Here is a 25,756-nt window from a genome sequence, read left to right as displayed (position 1 = left end):
GCCTTTCTGTTATGTTCCCCTGGTAAATCAGCCCTATTTTTACATTTTGGGAATGCTGTGTTTCAAAAAGTAGTGAAAGTTGCAAGAGTTAACAACATTATTCCAAATCCCCAGTCTTCAGCAAGGATACATCTTGCCTTTCATACAAAAAATGTGAACATGCATGCACAGAAACATAAGAGCATCATCTTTTACCTAAATTACCACTTCACATTAATAATTATGGTTTTCGCTTCTTACCCCAGGCATTGGAGGTCTTGCCCCCTTAAATCTACAGCTGAAGTTAAAAAAAAAAGACAGCTGTGGTTCCACATTTTTTCCACATTCCAGCTGCAATTCTTACCTGTTGTGTGGCACAGCTGGAGACCTGTTGCTACATCACCTATAGAATAAAGAGAAGATGATAGGTCTGCAAGGGGAATAGTAAGATGAGCTGCAGGGGATCTGCCTTTTCTTCTTCATCATCTGCAGACTTAAAGAGTAATGCCTGGTGTCCAAGACAAGAGGGAGCAACCCAAGCAATCAGGCTCTAAGACATGTGTGTGAGTTATTATGCTTACCCTATGAAAGCATTCTGTGTGGTTCCTGTGTTATTTAGGTGAAAAAGTCACTTTATACACATTTTATATAGTACTTTAATTATATAGAAATAATCAGTGCATGCCTTCTCTCCAAGATAACTTCTTACTGTGTATTATGGTCTTCTCTCCAGTCCATCCACAGGGATCTCTTCATTCCAACAAGCATTTCCGTTGATTTGTATCACAACAAAATTTTATTTTTGTTTTTTAACAACTATTATTAGCTACATTTTGCAAAGTGTTAAAGAGAAGATCCCTTACAGTTATTATACTCTCCAGGCCATATCTCTTTTATGTGTGATAGCAAAGCAGTTGTCTCTGTCTGTCTTGTTGGCTTTGCAAGTGAAACCACAGCAGTCCTTGTGCTGGGCATGAGGTGAAAGGATAAAGCAAGCAGGTCTTTCTTACGTTGTCTGTATCTGCAGGAGCTGTGCCAGGCTCCTATCAGAGAGTTCTTACTTGTTCTTTGCCTTCTTTCCATCACATCTAGTTACAACAAACTTTTCTTGTTAGGCTGGAAACAGGAAGAAGCATTCAAATTATAAAATGAAACGAAGTCATGAAATAAATACAGCCTTTGGCCACTGCTGCAGCTTGAGTTCTCTTTTGTTCTTGGCAGTGGCTGAACTTTTCTTTTTAAGCAAAGTGAGTTTCTAACATGATTATGGACAAAATTTGAAAAATCAAATAGCAATATATCCTAAAGGGTTAGAAACAAAACAAAAGAAAACCACATCCCTCATGATGTGAAACATTATCTCTTCCCATTCTTCTAACCTGAGACTGGGGGACAGCCTGTCTCACAAGCATTTTGAGCATTTTTACAAGTAGGCAGGACTTTTTTTGGGTAGAAAAAGCCCAGCAGGAACTCATTTGCATATTAGGCCACACACTCCCTGATGCCAACCCAGATGGAATTGCATTCCTGTGTGTTCCTACTAAAAAACCCCCCTGAAAGTAGGGTTGCCAACCTGTGAATGGGTCCACATCTCCCAGAATCACAAATGATCTCCAGGCTGCAGAGATTAGCTCCTCTGGAAAAATGGCTGCTTTGGAGGATGGACTGTATGGCATTAGATGCCACTGAGGTCCTTCCTCTCCACAAACTCTGTCCTCCCCAGGCTTCCCTCTTCAAAAAAATCTCCTGATATTTCCCAACCTGAAGCTGCAATTCTGTTTACAAGATTAAAATGTGTAGAATTATGTGAGAAATGCCATAAAATTATTTTACCAATTATCCCTCATTCAGGGCTGGCTCCACAATGAAGACAGAGTAAATGGCTGCATACACCAGCACAATGCAAAGAGAGGTCAATGATTATGAAAGCAGTACAGTAATCTGTGTGCAGACTGCATCAAGCATGCCCTGTCCTTAAAGTGACTGATAATGTAACCCAGAATCCTATAGCAGTGGCCCTGTGCCACACTAAATTCAGGGACTCCTCCAGGTACCAGTATTACAGTTGAGGCTGAAAGCAATATGCCATCTGTGCTCCCATGGTACTTTTATTATTTTCTGTCCTGGTGAAAACTAAATATGGACACCAGAATGACCTGTGGTGTATATAATAATAATAATAATAATAATAACTTTTATTTCTATCCCGCCCTCCCCGCCTAGGCGGCTCAGGGCGGCTAACAACAACTTAGACATTAACATAAATGATAAAACTTTAAATTTAACAATTAAAATTAAGCATAAAAACCAGTCAGTTAAGTTAAAATACATGATTTCCGTTAGCCTAGATATATATGAGTGTATCTGGCAGCGATTGAGCTGTTATGGCGCTGGTTCTGCCAGTTTAGGTAGTCTTATAGATGGCGGTTCTTACACCAGGCAACTCAGCAGTCAGTGTCGTTATAAGCTTGCCTAAAAAGGGCGGTCTTGCAGGCCCTGCGGAACGGAGATATTCTTAGGTTGGGAGGGGATGCCCTTACCTTGTTTTTCCTACACTGATATAAAACACTGTCTACCTAGCACCAGGCCTGCTTTATCTAAGGTTGCAAACCCAAACTTCTACTGACCCCACCTGTACCAGTGATGTCACCTGGGGCTGAGAAGAGCTAGTGCTCATTTTCTCTTCTGCTGCCATCTTCCAGTCTTTTGATCTTCTGCCTCCAAGCAACGATCAAGAGGAATATAACAGCTAGACATTTGAAACCCAGGAATCCAGCCACAATGAAGTGCAGGTTGACTCCAGCATTTCCTATGGTGCTTTGGAAAGGCATATAATGCAGGAGAGTATTAAGCAGAGAAGTGTGGAAAGGTATTTTAAAATGAAGATGGGAATTAGTTTTCAATAGATAGCCCTGAGTTTGCTTGATTCAGCTGCTGCCATTTTATATGCTTACACTCCATTCCTGGGCTGGATCTTGGGGGAGGGGCAGAGGGGGGTGCTTGCTCCGGGCGCTGACGGTGGGGGTATGTGCCAAATTGGGTATGGAATCCATTCTATTCTATGGGCTCATAAGATAGAATGGGCCCATAAGGGGGTATCATTTTTTAATTTTGCCCTCCCCCCCCAAAAAACATGTAGATCTGGTCCTGTTCCATTCTAAAAGCTAACAGACTTTAGAACAGCCTGTTTTTCTACCAGGGAGCCACTGTTAGCCCTGTTGGGGAAATTTATCTGTATTGATGAACTACAATTAAGTGTCCTTAATGGGGCCAACAGGGATTCCTTGGGGCTATTTCAGACATGTGGGTGACATGGGTCTTTGTACAAAACACAAACATACATGAAATATGATAAATAACTGTAGAAATACCAGAACAAGAAAAATCCAGGTTTTTACATACACAATAATCCCACTGATTCTGCATTTAGCACTTGTCTCCCTTCTGTGTGGGGCTTCTTATGGTGGCTCTTTTTCCCAGATTCTGCATCGGTGTCTCTGGAGCAGGGCTATGCTTGCTCCCTGCCATGTGCAAATTCAGGAGCGAAGAATGAGTCCTGAGTTTGCTTGATACAGAATGAGACTGGGATAAAGGCTAATGTGGAATCAGTCCTGAAAAGAGTTGCAGCTCTTCCTTCTTTCACAGTTCATTGTATTTTGAAATTTTGCTCTTGTCATATTATATTTGCTCTTGCTCAACATTATTCGTGGCAAGAGTAAAATCCCTTTTGCTGCCAAGAATTTGCAGTCCATACTGGAGTATGGCAAAGAGTTCAAAATCTCCCTACAGAAACTATAAATAGGCTGATTCATGTGGGTAGCCATGTTGGTCTGAAGCAGCAGAACAAAGTCTGAGTCCAGCAGCACCATTAAGACCAACGAAGGTTTATTTATGGTTGCTAATGTTTGAGCATTAGTTTTGTGTGCACACCCACTTCTTCAGATACATTGAAATCGAAGTTACCAGTCCATACATATAGGTAGAGTGTGAGCAGCAAATTAACATACAGCATATTAAAGTTGTTTGACAGATGCAAGGACTAAACTGGAATAACAAGCTTAGTTTATATAGTTACCCTTTGTCTGGGTCTAATTCTGGGGGGAAACATAGTGAATGAAATAAATATATCAAGCTTGGAGACTGATAGGCAGATGTACCCTTGTGGAACTGTGGAATGCTGAGAGTAATGAACTGAGACCCTGCTATCACGCTCTGTCTCCTCTCCAGGGGTGGAATTCTAGCAGGAGCTCCTTTGCATATTAGACCACATACTCCTGATGTAGCCAATCCTCCTGGAGCTTACAAAAAAGAGTCTTGTAAGCTCTTGGAGGATTGGCTACATCAGGAGTGTGTGGCCTAATATGCAAAGGAGCTTTGCTAGAATTCCACCTCTGCTCCTCTCAAGTTTGGAGGTAACCTTACAGCATCCTCTTCTTTGAGGTGGGGCAATTGGCTGTGCAGTGTATCTTCTCTGTCCTGAGACCAGAGAAATACATTCTAATCTACCATTCCAAATTATATTATATTAGTTGCATTCCAATCTACTATTTCAAATATGAAATATACTGGTGTGTCTGATCCATATTTGAATGTTAGAATGGATTACTGCCAAATTCTTAGAAAAGTTAAAGCCTTCCCCATCCATGATTTTTATCCTGAAAATACATTTTAACGCTTTTGCCCTCCTAGTGGAGGCCTGTGGCCAGAAATAATTTCTGCTAGGGTTATCATCTCTTGGAAAATTTTTGGAGATTCCTGGAGAAGGTGGGGTTTGGGGAGGAGAGGGTCCTAAGTAAGGTATAATCATCAGAGTCCACCCTCCAAATCAAACATTTTGTCCAGGGAAATAGATCTCTGTCATCTGGAGATCAGCTGGAATTCCTGGAGATCTCCAGACTCCACTTGAAGGTTGGCAACCCTGGCCCAGGACAAAACCAAAGAGGCATAGGATGAATTCATATTTAACCTCCTGTGCCATTTTCTTTTCTGCTCTTTTGCTTTATAAGGCTTCAGCAATACCTAGTTTGTGTTGTGTTGCTATCCTGTCTATTTGTATGCTTGACAATGCAAATTTAAATTGTATTACCCTCCACAATGGCACAGCTAGAGAACCCTAGAGGGGCAATCTATTAAATCCTATTGTAGCAGTTAGACTTGTACCCACTCATTGTGATTTGATAGCACCTGTGGGAGCTGCGATAAAATTTGGTAATTTCTGCCAGAACAATCTTGTATATATCCCTGGTGAAATGCTGCAGTTAAGAAGAACTGAAGCTGAGATGAAAGTCTCTAAGGAGGTATCAAATTCAACAGGACCCAGAATTCATTTTCCCCCTTCTGCAGCACAAAAAAGGATGATGATCAGGTGACTCTGGGATGTGAATTTATAAGTTTCTCAGAGTGTGGCTAGAAATTTAATTTCAGTGATAGGAAGTTTTCAAATACCTCCACAGTCTGTTCCAATCCAGTCATGTGGGTTTTTAAAAAAATCCTTTGATAGTTCCTCTTCAGAGAGGCAGTGACAGAACTGGCACAGGCTTAGCATGGTGTGGCATGTAGTCTGCTTTCTTGGCTTCCATAGTTTGCATGTATGTGTCATGGGCAAAAATTAACTTGTGAAAACTGAGGCTATAGCAGTCACTAAATTGACTACATAAAAGAGCAAGAGTCCAGTAGCACCTTAGAGACTAACAAAATTTGTGGCAGGGTAAGTGTCTCACAGGTATGAGCTTTCATGGGTCACAATGAACAGTGACTCATGAAAGCTCATACCCTGCCACCAATTTTGTAAGCCTTTAAGGTGCTACTGGATTCTTGCTCTTTTCTACTGCTATGGACAGACTAACATGGCTACGCATCTTGAACTAACTTAACTGGCTTTAAAGGTGGATAGCCCACAGCTCAGTGGTAGAAAATATGCTTTGCATAAAGAAGGTCACAAGTCCAATCCACAGCATCTCCAATGGAAATGATCTGCTCCTAAGTTATGCAAAAGACCTCTGCCTAAAACCCTGGAGAGCTGCTGCCAGTCAGAGTAGGCAATATTGACCTTTGTGTGCAATAGGATGCTGGACTATATGGACCACAACTCTGATCCAGCTGAGCGCTTCTTTTCTTATGTACCTGCCTTTGTCTGGGTCAATTTTCATGCTTTCACTTATGTATAAAGCTATTGTCTGGACATGCTACGTATAACCCCCAGCTTTCAGCTCTTAAACTGTAGGTATGTAGAATGAATATAACTCTCTGTGCTGGATATTAAATTCCAGCCTTGTTCATGAACTTCTCAACATCTCAGTCCCATACACAGGATACATTTTGATAGTACAGTTTTTAGTCATTGTAACAACATAAGAAAAACACTGTGTTAGATGAGACCAAGGCTTTATATAGACCAACATCCTGTTTTCAAAAGTGTCCAATCGGATGCTCCTGAGAAATCCACAAACAGGGCATGAGGACTGTAGATCTCCTGAAGATGGTATTCAGAAATGTAATACCACCAAGACATAAAAGTACTGTATAGTTGTCATTGCTGATACCCACTGATAGGCCTATTCCACCAGAAACCCTTATAATCCACTTATACAACCCATCTAATATGAATATATGAAGCTACTTTAAACTGAGTTTGATTAGATCATTATTAGTTCATCTACTCCGGTAGTACTCTTACTGATCCATCTACCCTTACTGGTCCATCAACTTCATTAGTACTCTTCCTGTCAGTGACTGTTCAAGATTTCAGGCAAAAATGGTCTCCAGTCTGCTACCTGATTCCTTTCCAGAGATGTCAGGTGCTCTATTTGTCAAGTGTCCCTGTCTTTTGGGATAGAATGTGAAAACTTTAGCAATGTTTCATATACCTGGTAGCTACTACTGAAACTGAGCCACAGTGCTGGGAATGTGTTTCCTATTATGGTTTGTGGAGAAATGCCATCTTAGTTGGGAGTGAACATGAAACTGCTAAGCAGGCTTTAGCCTAGCCTCCCTCCAACCCCCCCTCCCTTCCAGAGCCAAACCAACAACTCTAGGGGGAAAGCCTCCTAGAGCTGCAGGAAGTTCTTTTGTTCTTGGTATGTGAGTTAGGGAGGAAGAGAAGCAGTCCTCAGCTGGTGCTCAAAGGAGGAGGTTGTGAGCATGGGGGCTCCTGACTGTGGGATAGGCCTACTCAGGAAAAGGAGGCCCCCAGGCAGTCAGACCAAGTAAGTCATCCACAAAGCAGGGCAAGTTTAGACCAGGGAAAGTAGGATGTGTTTATAACCACATTTTCTTTGTCATGCTGTTTGCTGTGTGGGTGCTGTGCTGTGTTAACCTTTTACATGCAACTGTTTTCGTTGTGCTTTTCTTTTCTTTTTCTCTTTTAAATAAATATTTTTGCTGTTTTGAATGCGGGCAGTCAAACTCTGTACCACATAGATCCCGACCGTTTAGACCACGCTGCTTTATGAAGGGGGCCCCGGGGAAGGGGGAAGGGGGAAGGGGGAAGGGTGATTAACATGTGGAATTCACTGCCACAGGAGGTGGTGGCGGCCACAAGTATAGCCACCTTCAAGAGGGGTTTAGATAAAAATATGGAGCACAGGTCCATCAGTGGCTATTAGCCACAGTGTATGGAGCACAGGTCCATCAGTGGCTATTAGCCACAGTGTATGGAGCACAGGTCCATCAGTGGCTATTAGCCACAGTGTATGTGTGTATATAACATTTTTGCCACTGTGTGACACAGAGTGTTGGACTTGATGGGCCGTTGGCCTGATCCAACATGGCTTCTCTTATGTTCTTATGTTCTTATGTTCTTAAGGCATGCAGTTGGATAAGGTGCCAATCCTCCAGGGGTTCCCCAAAGAAGTGCTGAGGTCTCTGTGATACCCAAGTACAGGGTGGCAGAGGACCTTGAGGCCTGGCCTCATAGCAGGAGAGGGGGATTGGGAGTCCTGTTCCTCTCAATCTGAACCCCTAGACTGAGCAGGTGGTGGCAGCGAGCCCAAGTGGCCGGAGGAGAAATAGCTCCCTCCAGGAGTTGGCGACTCAATAGGGAGTTGACGGGACCGGGTCTGAAGGCAGAATCGGGCCGGTTCCGTCACATGGTTCCTCTGGCAACAAAGCTGTGGATCAAAGGCAAGATGGACTCTAACAGCAGCAATCCTAAGCAGAGTCACATCCCTCTAAGTTCATTGAGGGGTATACTCTGCTTACAGATTCATTGTCAAGTTAAAGATAAGCACCACTATCATTCGTTAGGCTTCTGCAGCTATCAACCTTAATCATAATCACTGTTTTTAATAATTTGCAATGTATATGCCCCAGCCTTATCAACATCTGGATGCTGTAGTGAGAGCTGCCAGACTCTCTTTTCTATCTGTTGTGTTCTGTCTGGGTCTCATTAGGAATACAGCTATCCGTGCTGATAGGCCAGAGTACCTAAACTTAGTAGGGTACATCCCACAGGCACTGGTGCAAAGAACAAGATGCAAATGAATGTACAGTTTTACCTGGAGATGCTGTGTACTGCTCTGGGCTCCTCTGGTGCCTCAGTCTCCCATTTGTCTGCTGGCAGAAATACAGCACTTTAGTGGTCAAAAATTATTACACTTTGACATTGTAAGAGGCAGTCCATTATCACAAATAGTAATAGAAAGATGGAGAGAAAACATGACAATGGGATTAACAGTCCCTGATCTGTAGCCTGAAGTTTATAATTTTTGTGGAAATAGGAATGACTATCCAAGAGGGAAAAACACACTTGCTCAGCTTTTATGTCTTATGATATGCACACTTTCTCCCTGTCATTACATCTCTGTCCAATGGTGCTATGATTTTAGTTGCAGTATAGTAAGAACAATGCTCTTGAAGTGTATCGTAACACAGATCTCAGTATTTAAAAAGACAGCACTCAAGCAAAACAAATAGACTTACCTTGCAGAACCTTCAGCTTCACCTTGCACAGGATACTCATGCTCCCCAAGAAGTCTGCCTTATACTGATACAATCCGGCATCCTCCTTCTTCAGTGGGTTGATGGTCACTGTGAGGATCCCATTTTGGATGTCATCAGCAATGGAAGTGGTGCCGTTCCTCCTCTTGAGGAATGGCATCCAGAAGCGCTTGGCACTGACAACATGCTGACATACAGTCATGCTGATGTGCCTGCACCAACTCTTTTCTCTCCACTGATTCTCCTTTGGATTATAGCTGCAGTTGATAGAGATGGACTCCCCTTCAATCCCATACATGATTGCAACATGATATGCTGCATAGGCATCTAGGAAATAGAGAACAGTTGTAATTACAAAATGGAGGAATTGACCAGAGTATAGTCCATGACCAACATCATCTGTTGTTTGTACGATTTATTTTTCCCTCAAAATGTCCTGCACAGTTTATACACACACTTTGGGAGATGATACCTTACATGCAGGGTATAGATCCAAGCCATTTAATTTGCATATGCATTGTTCTTATGAGAGTTCATCTTGTATCAGACCTGAATCCCCCAAAATCTCATTAGCATGGAGCAGTCCTTGAATTCAGCAGGAGCTCACAGGAGCACAGCTCCTGAACCTTTCTGAGGGTTCCCCCTCTTCCTCCCCACTTACCTACCTTGTCCATTGAATAGTAGGTGCAGCTGCATAACAATCCCTGGATAAGCTCCACCACCTATTTTTCTACAAAATGACTCCTGGTGTAGAGGATCAATCAGTTGCATCATAGGCATTATTGACAGAATTGGCTTATATTAGAACTTACCTTGATCATGTATATTACCTCTGTTGAGGCTGGGTAGGAGCAGCTTAAGCTTCAGACTGATTGCTAAAACGTGAAGGAAGATGCACTAGTGATCACAGCTTTAATAAACACCACAGGAGTGGTGAGAGACAAAGCAACCTGAAAACAGTTGCTTCAGGCTGCAGATTCCATTTTCCTGCCTGCAGTTAGCCTAGTGCCAAGTACAAAACTTTCTAAAGTCAGGCCAGTAATGGACTATGCAGTCATACATAAGAAAAACAAGGTGGCACTGAGGAATAAAGCGGTCAGAGCCCATAGGGAGACCATCCTCCACAATTCTTCCTTTTAAATTCACAGCCTCATGCTGATTTTTTCTTTTTATGAGAAAGCTATAGATGACTGTGTGGTCATGTCTAGTCTGGGGCAGGAAACAGAACACCTTGGCCAATGATTTAACATTAATCACACTTCCATCCTACAGAATGCTTTCTAAAACTTTCTAACCAATTCTGCTGACATTTTGATATATTATGTATCCTGCTCCTGCTCCGACCTGCTACAGAGGCCAAGTTTAGGCAAAATCTGAATCCTCCATACTGATATATATGGACTTTGCAAATTCACTAGAGATGTATGCTGCTTTGTGTAGCGGAAACCAGAAATGTGTTCTCAAGGCTTCTTTCCCATCTAAAGCCCATACAGCAGACCTGTTGACTGCGAGCAACTTGAAGGTAGTGAGGATTATGCCATTACTAAAGGACTTTCTCATCCAGGGTATCTCCTCTTCTGCCTCCCAAGATAACCTCATCTGAGCTCTTTCTGGGACAAGAAACTAAGATGAGAAGATACCTTGGGTTTATTCAGGACTTGATGACTCAAGAACAAACCTGATTTTACAGTAGCATGGTCCAACTCAGTGTGCTGAATACAAGCAGGGGGTTGGGGGGGGCTATTTAATGCACTATATCAGAGGGCTAGCAACAGCCTGAATAGCCCTCTCTTGTCAGAGCTTGGAAGTTAAGCAGGGGTTGGCCATAGTATTTAGATGAAAGACCTCCAATAAAGAGTGGGTTTGCTATGCATAGGAAGGCAATGACAAACCACCTCTGCTCATCTCTTGCCTTGAAGATCTCATGGTCCTGGAGTCATTCTGATTTTGGTTGGAACTTGATCACACAATTATTATTAGCAGGCAGGAAGGGCAGTTTGATGCACCCTCTACCACTGATGGCTTTCCCCTTTAATCTGTTTGGGGGAGGGAACAAGCAAGGGGAGCAGTTCTACTTATAACTGATACTGCACTTTAGATAGCTTCAGCCTCTCTCTCTCTCTCTTTCTCTCTCTCTCTCTCTCTCCCTCTCTTTCTCTCTCTCTCTCTGTGTAAGTATGTGTGTATGAGTTGTGGTGGCAACCCAGCTCTTAATACTTGGCCTGGAAATCAGCTGTGTATTGGGTTGTTTGCCTTGAAAATATTGTATTTGAGTTGATTTGATGTGTTTAATCAGTGGTGTCTCATTCACACATGCAAGTTATCACCTGATGGGCATGCATGAATGAACTGGCACAGAGAAAAGCCCAGCGATGACTGCTTCTGCAGGATCTGAGGTTCATAACCTTTCATCTTATATACAGAAATATATGAACAAAGCAGGAGTTAAGTTGCACCTTTAAAACCAACCTAGTTTTATTCGGAATGTAAGCTTTTGTGTGCTCTCTAAGCACACTTCATCAGACGAGGCAATCAGGTATTGTGGGCTGAAATACAAGCAGTTTGTTGATTAAGTATGCAGACTGATCACATGGTAAACCATGTGGCTTGGCTATTTGGTCTGGATAGCCATAAAAGGTAATAAAGTCCTCTGCCAATTGGTGTTTCTGTAAATCTAGGTGAATCACAAAAGGACGTGTATTTCTTAGTTGTAGTCCACCTAATTTACTTATCAACATCAATCTATACATTATAAACATCATTTTAGTCTGCCGTTAGAAAACATACAAGAATACATAAAATGAAAATGGGTTAAGTATATATTTGACTCCTGCTTTGTCCAACTACTTCAGACCAACATGGCTGCCCACTTAGATCTATGTGCAGAAATACAGAATGCTAGGACTGCACAGCTGGAATGGTTTTGGTGGTCATCTACTCAGTCCCTGAAGCTGAGACATAACTCCCCATGCATAATATCACTAGCAGGTTATCCTGTTTAATGGCATGCAGTTTACATAGTGCCACAAGCATACAGCAGAAATAAGCAAGATATACCACACCGGAAGTGCTTGGAAAGGTAAGAAATAAGCTTGGAAAAAACTTTACATCCAGATGGCTATGCTTGGGCAGGATCAACTGTCTCCTGTCCTTAGAATCATGCATACAGGTCAGTCCAGACTATTCATACTGTATATGGCATCATAATCTCTTCTGAACATCTGAAGCTCCCAGTCATCTAACCCAAAGGGGCTTTAATTTCTTACCTGACAAGGACACTAAGATGACAAGTTGTACAAACCTCTCCATCTGGCTCTAGCAGATCAAAAAAGAATGTTTCCAATGGAAAAGGAAAAGCTGGTCTGCACAAGGACAGAACTTTTGCCTTACTGTGCGTAACGAATCAGAACAGGAACTTCTGCTGTTCTCTGTTTTGGGTTAAGCAACACACCAGTAAAGTCTCACACTGGCTGGAAAAAGTGGGCATCAGCAGTGACATGTTTCACAAGCCTGGGTCTAACCCATGAAAGGGAAGGGGAACTGCTATATCAGAAATGGAACTAGTGAAATTAGGTGCTGATGAGCAAGCATTACCTATGCACCCCAGACTAGTCCTATTAAGCTACCTCTATCTCTGGTGTGAGAAAAAGACCCCTAATTTCAGAACATCGTAGTCACCCGTTTGGTTGCCAGGGTACCTGGAGACTAAGCTCACACACATCTGCCAGGAAAACGTGGGTTTTGTCTACCAGACTGTAAGGGACTTATGTGAGTACTAACAGCCACAACATTGCAGCAGCACTCCGTGTCTCTGGAAGAGTACTAACCAGGAGGAAAGATGGGTTTCCAGTCGCTCTGTGCGCTCACCATCTCAGCCGTTGCAGCTGAAGAAGTTGCGCTGCCAGGAACTATCCAGGCAAGCGGATTCCAGTCTTGACCATAGAATCCATATGGGAAGGCTAACATCACCAGCAACTATCTTCCTGCAACGCCAGACTTCATTACAGCGAAGTGGGAGGCTCACGTACTCAACAGAAGTCACCTATGCATAAGGCAATCAAGCTTATCTTAGGCGTGGATCCTGTCAGACTGCCTAAATGCAACCCAAGACAAAGGATGGTGCCAGTAGAGGAATGAAGAAGAGGAAGAACATCTTCACCCAGAGCCAAGTTTCTTTGTATAGATCAAGTGTTACCTTAGGTAGCAATTTGGCCATCTATTGTCACCTTTTAGATAAGTTTTGATAGCCTTTAATCACCTCCACCCCAATAATTTCACCCATTCTTTTCCTTAATGGTCATCCTGGAGGCTCCACCTTTGGCCCATTGTTACCTGAAAGTCTAATCAGGTAACCAGGACAAGGTTTGCTCATTGGCCAGGTATGGGCATCCAATCAGGTGCCCCCAATAAACTGGCTATTGGCTACCACATAAGTCCAGCCCTTATGGTCATTGCAGAGCCTCCCCTTTTTCTGAGGTCTTGTACCAGCTGACCACCTGTCATCCACCCCTGTACCTCCCATTCCCTAAGGGCTCAAGGTAGTCCTTATAACCACACTCCCAACTCCCCACAGGTGTGCATCTAGCAGTACTCCATTCCTGCTGCTTAGATACATCCTCGATTCTTGGCCAGTTGAGGGTCCCCTTCCCCATCGTCCTCGTTTGTCACCATTGGAGCCTTCCTTGAAGACTACGATCGGTAATTATCACCCTGTTTGTCCATCCTTATGTTACCTCTATGCATTTCTCTCTATTTTTATTAGGTCTGTATGTATATCTTGTATGTGTGTGTTCTATATTTTTCTGTAATAAATTTATGATTGTTTTACTTAATTAGTGTCCTTGGTAAATTTAGCAATAATTTCTGGAAGTGGAATCCTGTATACATATTCTAGATCCTTTTTAAGCCAAAGGTGCCCACCTGTCAATTCCCCAACCTCTTTTGAGGGCATTTTGGCTTACATTGGTTTCAGAAAGGTCCTTCATAGATTACAAAAATGTAACATATGATGTATGCCATAGTCATCATGCTTGGTCCACTTATGGGACACATGGTTTGTACGCTTGGAAAGGAGGGACAGACTATATAGCAAATATACCATTTCTCACATAACAGGGAGTTGATATGAGTACATCCCAATATATTTTAGTTAATTCTGCAGTGAAGAGCAAGTCAGTGTCTAAGTAGTGAACCCCAAAATGACTTATGCTGAGATGCCGAGTGGCATTTCATTTATGAGATCCTGACATCTAGCAATTATTTTTTAAAAAAGAATAAGGCATCAACATGCTCTTTAATGCTATCATTAAAATCAATAACAAAACTTAGCTATGTGTAGCTGAATGTGTGGGCTTTTTGGAAATAAGCCAGTTTATCATACATATTCTGGAGAACATTTTTACACAGGTAATAGAGCTATAAGAATGGTTAAAAAAAAGTGCTTTAATCAAGGGATAGGGACTGCGGACTTTACTGCAATGTATAGTACATACTGTTGCTATATCATTTAACATGTCTTAAGATTTATTTCAGCTCTGTTTCAGATTTCAGTTTGGTTTCAGATTTCTGTAATCCTAATCATAATGCATTATTTAGTGTATGTCCCAGTCTGTTGATTATATTGATTTACACTGTAATCTGCCTTAAATCTCTGGAACAGGGAAGCAGAGGGTTTCATGTAGGAAACTAACATGAAGAAATTTCTCACTTTATGTGAGATTGGTTAACCATAGTAACAGGGGGAGCAATCCCAACCTGTCCAAAGCTATTCAATGGGACTTGCTCCAAGGAAAGTGTTCTTCATATTTCAGCCTCTATTAACTAAGCACACAGAATGAATGCTGCCTGTGTCTATATCACCAGTCCAGTGGTTTCCTTCCCTTTAAAAACCCCATCACACCTTTGGCTCATGCTTCATGACACCCAGCATCCCTATATTCTTGGCAACAGCTCTTTCCTTTGAATATTTTGGTCTGCCCAACTGATCTTGAAACACACCCTCAGCACACTGTACTTCTAGTTCCTCTCTCTCCTCCTCTTGACTTCACTGTCTATTTGCTTAGCTTAGCAATTCCTCCTGTCTGCTTCTATCTGTAAATATTCTCTGCATTCTTGCTACTTCTTCTTGGCTAGCTGTTTTCACAGCTGCTCAGAGTGGAAAGTTTTTAACACAGCAAAAGAAATAGAAATGTGGGGGAGAAAATGAAAAAAGTGTTAGTCATTTTTATTTTTTGATTATTTTTTGTAATAATTCTTAGAGATGTAGATAGTTTCATACTCCATGTATGCATTTTTCTCAAATGCTGTTGTCGCTGCTTAAGATCCATTGGTCAAAACACATTTGACTTGTTTGTACTGAATTTTAATAGATCTTAGCTTTGTTAAATGTTAGATTTGAAAAGGCTTTGCTAAATTAGGGTCAAATTGCAATTTGTATTCTGCAGTTCTAGTTGAAAAAAATGATGTAGTAACCAATTTGTTATGTCTTTATAGCTAGCTGATAGTAGTTTTTTCCTCCTCAATCTCTGTTTCTTTCTCTGCTTTGGGTTGGTTGAGGACCCCTTTCCTCCCTCCTTTTTGTTTCCTTTGGAAAGTTTAAGTATTCCTCCCATTTCACAGCAACCCTGTTTGAATTCTTTTCCTGTCTTAACTACCTCCTGTTCCACTTTCTCTCACCTTCTTGGGTTTAAGGAACAGCTACTTTAATATTTAAACTACAGCTGGCTCTCACTGCAATACCGCCTCCTTCTTCTAATAGTCCTGCAAAGATTGGAGCCTCCTTCAGACAATTTACCGTACCTGTTTCCTTTTGAACCTGTCTAGCTTCTTCTACATATTAGCCCAGCACCCCATCTCTAACAGTGGGTGAGCCCAGTGGGTCATGGAATCTCACAAGTCAACTGGAAGACAATAACCACACTCCATTTCTTATACCCAACATCTGGCGGCCTGAGGTATACTGCTTCTGAATCTAAGATTCTGTTTAATTGCAGTAGCTACAAATTAATGAGAGATATGTGTGCTTCATCAGCTTGTTTGATCTTTTTCAAAACTATGTATATGCCTGAAGGGAATTATAGTACCAGGTCCTTCTTTCTCTGCATGTTTTACCTCCATGTATTGATGAGAATATCTGCACAGGTGTTGCCTTCATGAGAAGTTCACACACACAGAACCCATAGGTGGACATTCCAACTCATACATGCAAGGTGGGCAAAGGCAAGGCCTGCCACTGACATCACTCTTCCTCATCATGCCTACAAAAATGGGTATAAACTGGAGGCTGTCATAAGATAGGAAATACCATTAACTGTACATTGGTTGAAGAAGTACTACCAATGGAATCTCTGGAGCTGACTGCTGATCATTGATTCAGCTGTAACTTAGGATAGAACAAAGAACATCAAGTTTCTCCACTCTCTTCATCATTTTATAGTTTTTAATAATCTTTCCCCCTTAAATTTAAAACCCTGCCCTCACTGAACATGCTCTAAACCAGCAGCAGGTGAAAGGCAGACTGAGATTAGGATTGCTAACAGTCCTGCCTCTTTAAAACAGGTTTTATGGGTTGTTGTTTACAAAGGCTATTTGCCTCCATGCCACAAAACAAAACATTTAAACAGCCCATTTCTACACATTAAAGCAGGTACCAGTCAGAAAGATGAACTAAAAATAAAAAGGGACAGGACATTTTCCTCCAGGATTGTTATAACCACAGTTCAATGGCCAACCCCTGTTGAATCACACAGTGCCAGCTGACTGCTGGGATTCTTATAGCCAGATGTGTACTGGGTGAATCATCATCTGATCCAGCAAGGCCTTTCATATGCTTTTGAGACAGAGTTTTCCTTGGGATCATGTAACAGCTAAGGCACTGATCTATATATTCTTTCTTTGCAAAAACCACAAACACATCACATCAGATGTTTTCTCCTGCATCTCAGAATGACTAAAACAGTACATAGTGTGGATGTGGCTGCAGAATAAATGTATAGTCATGTAGTTCTTGTTTTATTCAGTACATTAATTCCTTTTAAAATAAACCTCCCCAAGGGTGATACCAGATGGGTGTTTAAAGCCACCCGGGGGATGGGAGGCAGGCGGACCAAAAAAGCGCATCCATGTGCGCACATCTGCCCCCTGTCCCACCCTGGTCCCGGCTTGTCGGGAGCCAGCTCAAAAAGGCACCACTTTCAAAGTGGTCCCTTTTTGCTGTGGTGCCTCTGAGGCACCTCCCCAGCCATCTGGAAAGCCAGGAAGTGCCTGGAGAGTGCCTGGGGAGCGTTCCAGATGGCCCACCCCTTTTCTGAGCGCCATCCAGAAGTTCTGGGGTGCTCCATTTGTGGTCGGCTCTCTTTGGGATGGCTTGAAGCTGCACACATTCATCCACTTTGAATCAAGTATTTAGATATTTATAATCCTTACTTGGGATTAATGATCCTGCTAAACTGCAGAGTCTTGTGAGCAAAAATTCTACTTTGGGAGCTACTGGTATTAAAGTAGTGAGCTACTGCATAAATAAGTGTGCTCTGGGGTCATCCTTCCTGAGCTAAGACAAAAATGTGTGAGCTGGAGGCTAAAAATCTGTGAGCTAGGTCATGCTAACTCAGTTTAGAGGGAACACTGCTTGGGATCTGAAGTTTCTTGCAATATTGTCTCCACCAATGTATCTATTGTATAGTTGGTTTTATGCATGGAGGAGTCGCAGGATGAGTGATAACAAGCTCTTTAATAGAAGTAGCATAGTATAAGGCTACATTGCATGACTGGGCCGGGGCCAACGGAGTCAAACTTATATACATCTCTGTGTTCCCATGCAAGCACGTTATTGGGTCATTCAAACCGGTTGGGGCTTGTGATTGGTTCAGGACACCAATGAGCCAGGCAGGAACACCCAAAGTCTTCCCTTGTGTCCACATACATAACAGTATCCTAAAAGCCACCCTAAGTTATGCTGGAAGAGTGACTGGCCCAGGGTCACCCAGTGCACTTCAAGGGCAGGGTGGGAATTCAGAGCTGGGTATTTGGATCCAAACTAAATTTTCCACTAATAGAAGGAACTTCTGGAAGAACAGGAATTTCCTGCCTCCCTGCTTCAATCCACTGATCTTCCTGAAATGCTGTGTGTGCAGAGAGGGAGGACTCTCAGACACAGCAAACTGGAGGTCTGCAGTTGGAAGGGGAAATGGCAGAAATGACACCTCCCCTTCAATTAGTGGAAAACTTAGTCTGGATCCAACCTGTAGTTTCCCAAAGTATATTACTACTATTAATAGTCTTCTGTGTAATAGCTGTTACTGTAGCCCTTTTCCTAACCATCCCTAACAGTGAATTAGTCTTTTCACTGCTGCAGTATAACCAACAGACAAATTTGGCACATTTGCTCTAAGGCTTATTTCCTGCTTTGGGACACATAATGTTAACCACATATAGCTTTCTTCCTAAAGATTTTTTTATTTGAAACAGCTGCATAGGAGCAATCTCCAGTGGATGTTTTTTTTTGGGGGGGGGGTGGGTGGGAATTCTAGGTTTTTCTTTCCAACCAGCTTTCCATCTCTAACTGATCCCAAAGAATTTTGACCCTGCAAAGACAAAAATCAATATTAAGATCCCTTACCCTGTGAAGGGGCCATTTTGGAGATGGAAAGCTGGAAGAGAAGGAAAAGCAGGACCTTTCTCTGAACAAGAGACTGCACATAGTGCCAAAAAGCACCAGAATGTCCACCAGTGGGGCCAAGGCACTAGAAGCCCTCCCACTGTTGCTTCACCCTGCCCCCCCCCCCAGCACCAAGAATACAGACAGAGCATCCTTTGCAGGGAAAGAAAGAAAGAATGAAGGGGAGGGGGGAGAACAAAGAAAAAAAAAAGCCTTACTCACCATCAGATGACCCCAGCAAGCAACAATTCTGCCCAGGGGTCATTTGATAAAACCCCCCCAAAACTACTGGAATGCTGACTCCCCACCCCTCCGGGCTGAAAAAAACCTCCCCCCTTCTTTTCCGCTCAGGCCTCCTGGGGAAATCTTCCCAAAAGATACTGCAAGGAACATGAAAGCTTGAAGAACAGTTCATGGATCTAAAGTGCCAGTGGACTCCAGCTTTTCTCTCAAACACTGGGAGGGGAGGGGAGAAGGAAGGAGAGGCAGCCCAGCCCCTTTCTGTACAACACAGAGATGCTGGGGGACGGAAGGAAGGAAAATGGGGCTCAGGCTTTGCAGCCTGTGTCAGTCTTCAAGCTTTTCTCTGCATAACAGAGAGACGGGAAAGGAAGGAAGCAGAGCAGAGCTCATGCTTTGCTGGGGGCGGGGCTAACTTTGGCTTTTCTCATGACCTGGTATTGAGGCTTCCATGGCCTGGTACCGGGTCACGACCCTACAAATGAGAACTTCTGGGCTGGGGGATGAGCCCAATTTTTGAGTAAGAACTCCTGAGGCTATTCCACCTGTTTGTGGACATACAGTTCACATGTCTTTGATGGATCTGGCAGAGCGAATGTAGTTATAGAAGAGGCTAGGAAATTTACTTTGGGATAGCCTTTACATGTGCTCTGCCCTCACAGTACAGACATTTTGTTGTAGCAAAGGGAGGTCCAGGGACTAACAAATTATTGATTGGCCAAATATGAAGCCCTGTTGCAGGGGTGAAGAGACTTGACATTTAAAATAGTGCCCATTTACCCCCTGCAACTTTATTTCCCTTTGAGGAAGAGTCTGAGACTGTGCACGAGTGCATTCAGGTGATCAATGAAGACATACTGATCAGCCCATGAATGCCGTCCATTTGAAGACTGTCCAAGAACACCATCCGCTTGACGACTGTACAGACGTTGCTTGTCAAAGCTTGTCAAAGTTTTGATCAGCACTCTTTATTAGACACTAATCACGGACACCAACTTTACTGAATATAAATTCTTAAAGTACCAGTAAAAAAAAAAAAGATGTTGACAACTGTTCATAACATTCATTAGCCTGAATTGCTTTGAAGATTTATACTCAATAAAGTTTATTTAATTGTTTTCCAAAAGCTTGTTTTACTTTTTTTATTGTTCATGTCTTGGGGAATCTATGCTGGGGAGAAAGGCAGCACTGAGTTGTTTTAAATAAATAAATGTTATAATAATAGCACTTAACGTTGTTCTTTTCTTATACAAGTAGCTTTTCTTGCTCAAGTATCAAACCTCATAATCAAGGCTTTCATACAAGTTTAATATAGGGCCCTTCTTTCTTCCTTCCCAAATGAAAAGCATTTGTTCCTTCAAAATACAATTTTGCAATTTTCGGCCAAGTTATTGAATTGTCTTGCACTGATACCATACAAAATAAATTAAGCAATCTTCAGTGTATCTGTTAAGTGAGTGCTGACTCACAAAAGCTTATGCTAGCATACATGTTGTTAGTCGTTAAGGTACTAGTTAGAGCCTGTTTTGCATACACACCTAGAATTAACCCTAAAAGTTTTCAGATAACATGACATGGGGTTAACAGGAAGCACCCAGACATTTTCTAATGTTTGGATAACCCTGCTCAAACCCCTCCCCAGCCCATGGATGATCTATGACTGTTTCCTGCTTATAATGTCCAGTACGGTAACATGCTCTAATTTTAACAGGCATATAGCAAAACTACATGAGGGAGAAGAAGAAGACATTGGATTTATATTCTGCCCTCCACTCAAGAGTCTCAGAGCGTCTCACAATCTCCTTTATCTCCCTCCCCACAACAGACACCCTGTGAGGTGGGTGGGGCTGAGAGGACTCTCACAGCAGCTGCCCTTTCAAGGACAACCTCTGCCAGAGCTATGGCTGACCCAAGGCCATGGCAGCAGGTGCAAGTGGAGGAGTGGGGAATCAAACCCGGTTCTCCCAGATAAGAGTCCGCACACTTAACCACTACACCAAACTGGAGAAAATTGCAGGCATCATTACTCTACAAACAAAACAAAACCCATCTTGTCTTACATAACACAGCATTCTTCTTTGCTTGATAAATCTAGAACAGTTTGCTCTAGCTCTTCCTGTCTTTAATAAAGCTGAGCATCCCAACCTGTCTCCTTGAAAAGTATCTAGCAGGGCTCTAAACTCCTCTGCTAATTACAGGGCACCTTGAGATGAACAATGAAATTTGACTTGGGTGAAGCCAAAAAGTCATATCATCTGTTTATTCTTCTTAAGGATGATGCTGGACTGTGGCTGTTTCCATGCAAGAGGTTTTCCCTGGAAGGAAGTAACAGCCCCCCCCCCCAAGTAAATGGGAGTATTCAGATGATGTGTATGATATCATCTGGCTCCTGTCCTTGCCCTTAATCTGGAGAAATTTAAAACCTTTTTAGTTTCTAGTTTAAAGAGAAAACTGCTGGACGGCTGCTGCTGAAATGTCTATCTGATAAAATGACTAAACTGAGGCCATTGTATTTTGATCACACTATGGGTGCGTTCACACACACTAAGAACATCAAAATCTACCGCAAACACCATGTGAAAGCACCCTATAAGAAGACAAAAGTCACTGGAAAAGACACGAGTGCTATGAAGAGTTGAAGGCAGCAGGAAAAGAGGAAGACCCAACGTGAGATGGATTGACTCAATCCAGGAAACCACAGCTCTCAGTTCACAAGACCTGAACAAGGTTGTTAACAATAAGACGTTTGGGAGGTTATTCACATGTGTGTGTTTGGTAAGTGTTGCCATGTCACTTATGGCAGCACTTAACACACACACAGAGGCTGTAATCCTGCTTTCCTGGGAGCAAGCCTCACCAAATAAAAGGAGACTTACTTTTGAGCACACCTGCTTGGGAATGTTCCCAAAATCAACTGGAGCATATCTTGGAAGCCGCTAGAGGGCAGGCAAGGACCAGGAATTAATATAATTGGCAGGTGATTAACAAAGCCTCAATTAGGGCAGTAATGGAAGGGGATGATTTTTCCTTTTAGAATCAGAGCTGGATTCTTTCAGTTTTAAGCATGATCCTTTTAATTCATCATCAACATTTACTCCGAATCGTATGTTAGGTTTGAGACGTATTATGTGTACTTTGTTGGTGAGAAACACTGATGGTCTTAATGTACTGTCAAGAGAGTAAGAGGCCTATAATACAACCCATGAACACTAGATGGCACTCAGTCATTACCCTCTTTACAATGTCTACTAATTAATATTATATTGAGAAAGCTTCAAGTCATACTTGCCAAGACAACTGTTTCTTCCATAACTCCTCTTCACCTACCCAGAGGAAGGTGAATCAGAGTGATACTGAGTGAGCTGCAGACTGAAGAAGAAGAGGAGGAGGAGAAGGAGAAGACTGAATTTATACTCTGCCCTTCTTTCAGAGTCTCAGAGCATTTTACAATCTCCTTTCCCGTCCACTTCCCACAACAGATGCCCTGTGAGGTAGGTGGGACTGAGAGAGCTTTGACAGAAACTGCTCTTGAGAGGAACAGCTCTGAGAGAGTTATTATGACTAACTCAAGGTCACTCCAACAGCTGCACGTGGAGGTGTGGAGAATCAAACCCAGTTCTCCCAGATAAGAGTCCATGCACTTAACCACTACACAAAACTGGGTCTCTTCAGACTCACAGATCAGCCCCTTGGCATTATGGGAGAGTGGCAGAATTAACAGGAATGCCTAGAATAAGGCCAGGAAACTCTCTAATTGCAGGACATGCAGAGAGCACACACTTTATCATCCAAGGAATGAATGCAAAAATGTAACAAATACAAGGAAACTATATCATGCAGAAGTTTGTATCTTTTGTGAAAAAACAGTGATGTGAAAAATAGTGATAGGGTTGGAGCAGCCAGTGGGGGTGGGTGGTACACTTACCAGGAATGGGGAAGAATGCACACAGAGAGCTGATGGCTCTTGGTTAGTGCACCTTGGTGCTGCCTCCTCCTGCTGCCTGGTTGAAATCGGGCAGCAGGAGAGGATAGCCCAGCCAGGCTCACTGTATGTGCAGGGAGCTGATGGCTCCCAGCTGGTGCAGCTTGTCACTGCCTTCTTGTGCCATCCAGTTTAAACTGGGCAACAGAAGAGGGCAGCCCAGCGGGGAGTAATTGATTTTTTTTACAAGTGGCATGAGACTAGCAATGGTCTCTTTTCAGTAGGCTTATGCTTGAAAACAAAAATTTAAAATGCAGGCAGGGGAGTGGCATATGAGGGGTGGGGACAGGGTGGGTGGGGAATCCAAGGGAATCTGTATGCTCTTAGCTCACCTTGGTTTGGAAGCAAAGAGAACTGAGCACTGAAGGGCAGAAACAAAATGCAGAATGAAAAAGAAAACCTGATGGAAATGCACAGTAAAAGTGAGGCAAAACACCTGTGCATAATGGGCCTATATCTGGAAAATTATTCAGAACGGACAAGCATGAAGTAGGAGTGGGGAACAAGCTGTGTGTGTTTTCAGGGGTTATGGTTGCAGCATAGGCTGGGTGTGTGGTGGGGCTCTGGGTATACAGGACAGTGAGCATGCAAAGATATGTGAACAGTGGTCTTGGCTGTATTGTAAAGCAAGAGAGGCCCCAGAGCAGTCAGCAGCAGCTTAGTGAGAGGCCTGGTGTTTGGTCTGTTCCACATCAATGGGGCGTCCAGCTGTGGCTGAGGATGAAAGAGAAAGAGAGGATTAAAAGCTCCCAGGGTCTCTCTAACCCGCCTAAGACTCACCGGCAGGGCAGTGTGCAGCTTCAGAAAAGCTTCTTCATATGGAAAACATTAGGAAGCAGGAAAAAGAGTCTTCTCCCTAAACAGGGGAGGTGTTTATTCTAAATAGCCCTAGAATCTCAGAACCAATTGGATCTGAGACTAAAAGGCATACACTGAGACCAATTCCTCCTGCTCTGTGAGGGAGAGATTACAAATATGATGAGTTTACAGCCCAGTTGTCACATTTACCAGGGAATAAGGATGTATGTAAGGCTCCAATCCGCTTTTCCTTAAATCAGCCTGAAACAGGAATGTAAAAGCAATATTAGTGGAGACGCACACTTGAGTCATCTGTGGCAGCTGAACAACAGATTGATACTGATTGTGTGTGAGACACTCAGAGGTGTCTTTGTGTGAAAAGGACTATTTCCATCGTACATACTTCCAAAGACTTGGGATAAATTTAGACATATTGTGTGTGTGCACGTGCACGTTTGTGAAAATTAGAAAGACAAAAATCTCCTTTGTCAAGAAATGGTGCTTAAGGAGACTAAAGAGGAAAATATGGAGGTGGGGAATATTAGATAGAGAAGGAGCAGTGAGGGACAGAGGTGGTGAAAGAAAGAAGCTGAGATGGTGAAATGAGGCCTGTCTGCTCTACAGTGTTATTTACCAGGTCTCCAAGTGGGAGCGCCCTGCATGCAGGAATGAGGCGGCTCTTCCCGCCGGCCACTCGGCAGCAGGATGTTTATTATTGGCAACAAATTGCTAACAGAAGTGAGAATTGTTGTGCTCTAATCAAGTGAGGGTGAGGTTGGCTGTAGCAGGCTGGGTGTGGACCAGCCTTCCCCTATTTAGAGAGCCAGCGTGTGGCCCATAGGTTAGAGTTTAGGATAAATAATCCAAAAGCCAGTGTTTCCTGTCTCCTGTTTTGGCTGCCGCAATCTGGCTGGTTTCATTTACCGTTATTTTCTTTCTCCCTTCACGCGGCTCTTTCCATCTCATTAAAGGTTCTCCTTTTCCCCACAGCCCACCCTTCTTTGCCTACCCACTGGTGAGCTCTCTGGAGGCTTCATCTCCCCAGTGTTCTCCTTCTCAACTTGATTAATACTGTTGAGCAGAATGACCCTTCTTAACCTCATTTTCATGACAGCATGAGCACACATGTACAACTGTGAGGAGGATGCACACACTTTCATGTATGCCAGGGTGTGTGTGTTTATCAGGACTATCATAAATTGCTTCAGACATCTGCTGCTCAATTTGCGTAATTGTGGCAAAGTAAACTCTCATGCATCATTTCATGCACAATGGTATACAAGTAAACTCTTGTGCATCATTTCACACACAATGGTATAAGCACTTTTTCCAACATAGAGACAATTGGGGGGAGACATCTCATAGGAACCTGCCAACAGCTAGGTGCCAGTACACATGTATGCAGAAGGTGGATAACTTTATCTGTCTGCCACTTACATGTGTACTGGCACCTAGCTGTTGGCTGGTTCCTATGGGATTTCTAATGTATTTGTCTTTAATTAAACATATGCCCCAGTTTGGACACATTCATATAACAGTCTGGGGATACCAAATAAGCACAGGGCAGAGGGAAACAGCATAGTAGCAGGAAGATCCACCTCAGCATAAGCACATTCAGTGGAAGAGGTGTATAGGATGCATGCACCCAGGGCTTTCTCCTCATGATTGGAAACCCTGCCAGTCACACTAAGAAGTGCATTTATATGTATAGAAAACGCTTTTACACTTTTGAATGGATGTGCCTGCTCTGTTACAATGGCACATCCTAACACATTGCTTCTGAGATGCTAGCTGGTTGATGTATATAAAATATGGTAAGATTGTGATTACACAATGACCTAAGTCTTTTTCAGATGTTACATTCCAGGATATCCAACAACTGTGCATACCAAGAGTGCACACTTCCTGCAATTCTCCTGTTGTGTGTGATCGCCATTGTGTCTGAATGTATCTGCCTTGGTATGTGTGAATACAAACCCTTAAAAAGGGGGAGGCAGGTTCTATAATTAATTGAAGCTGGAAAATACGTTTGTTGCTCTATTTAGACAAAATGGCAACCATGCGGATTAGGAGGATTATGGGTAGGGTACACTTCTGGAATGCATGGCTGGATAACATAACCAGATGTAATGTCTGAATAGTACTCTTGTTTGATGTAAAGAATA

At 42.8% G+C, this 25,756-nt stretch overlaps 1 protein-coding gene across 2 annotated transcripts; it reads right to left on the bottom strand.

The window, feature by feature from the left end:
- Window positions 1–2,624: 2,624 nt before the first annotated feature.
- Window positions 2,625–12,372, bottom strand: LOC132567598 (triggering receptor expressed on myeloid cells 2-like). 2 transcript variants are annotated; one of them, XM_060233276.1, is made up of 4 exons: window positions 12,183–12,372; window positions 8,899–9,243; window positions 8,475–8,529; window positions 2,625–2,796 (listed from the first exon to the last, which is right to left on the bottom strand). In XM_060233276.1, exons 1-4 carry the CDS (start codon window positions 12,223–12,225, stop codon window positions 2,646–2,648), a joined length of 594 nt encoding a protein of 197 aa, XP_060089259.1. In that variant the 5' UTR covers window positions 12,226–12,372; the 3' UTR covers window positions 2,625–2,645. The 2 variants fall into 2 exon arrangements, with proteins under 2 accessions (XP_060089259.1, XP_060089258.1); XM_060233275.1 differs by having other exon boundaries at window positions 8,475–8,532; window positions 12,183–12,370.
- Window positions 12,373–25,756: the final 13,384 nt, after the last annotated feature.

The sequence above is a fragment of the Heteronotia binoei genome, chromosome 2 (genome assembly GCF_032191835.1).
Source record: "Heteronotia binoei isolate CCM8104 ecotype False Entrance Well chromosome 2, APGP_CSIRO_Hbin_v1, whole genome shotgun sequence".
Lineage (NCBI taxonomy): Eukaryota > Metazoa > Chordata > Lepidosauria > Squamata > Gekkonidae > Heteronotia > Heteronotia binoei.
The sequence above is the reverse complement of the archived record's forward strand: the minus strand, read 5'-3'. Positions and strand labels throughout refer to the sequence as shown.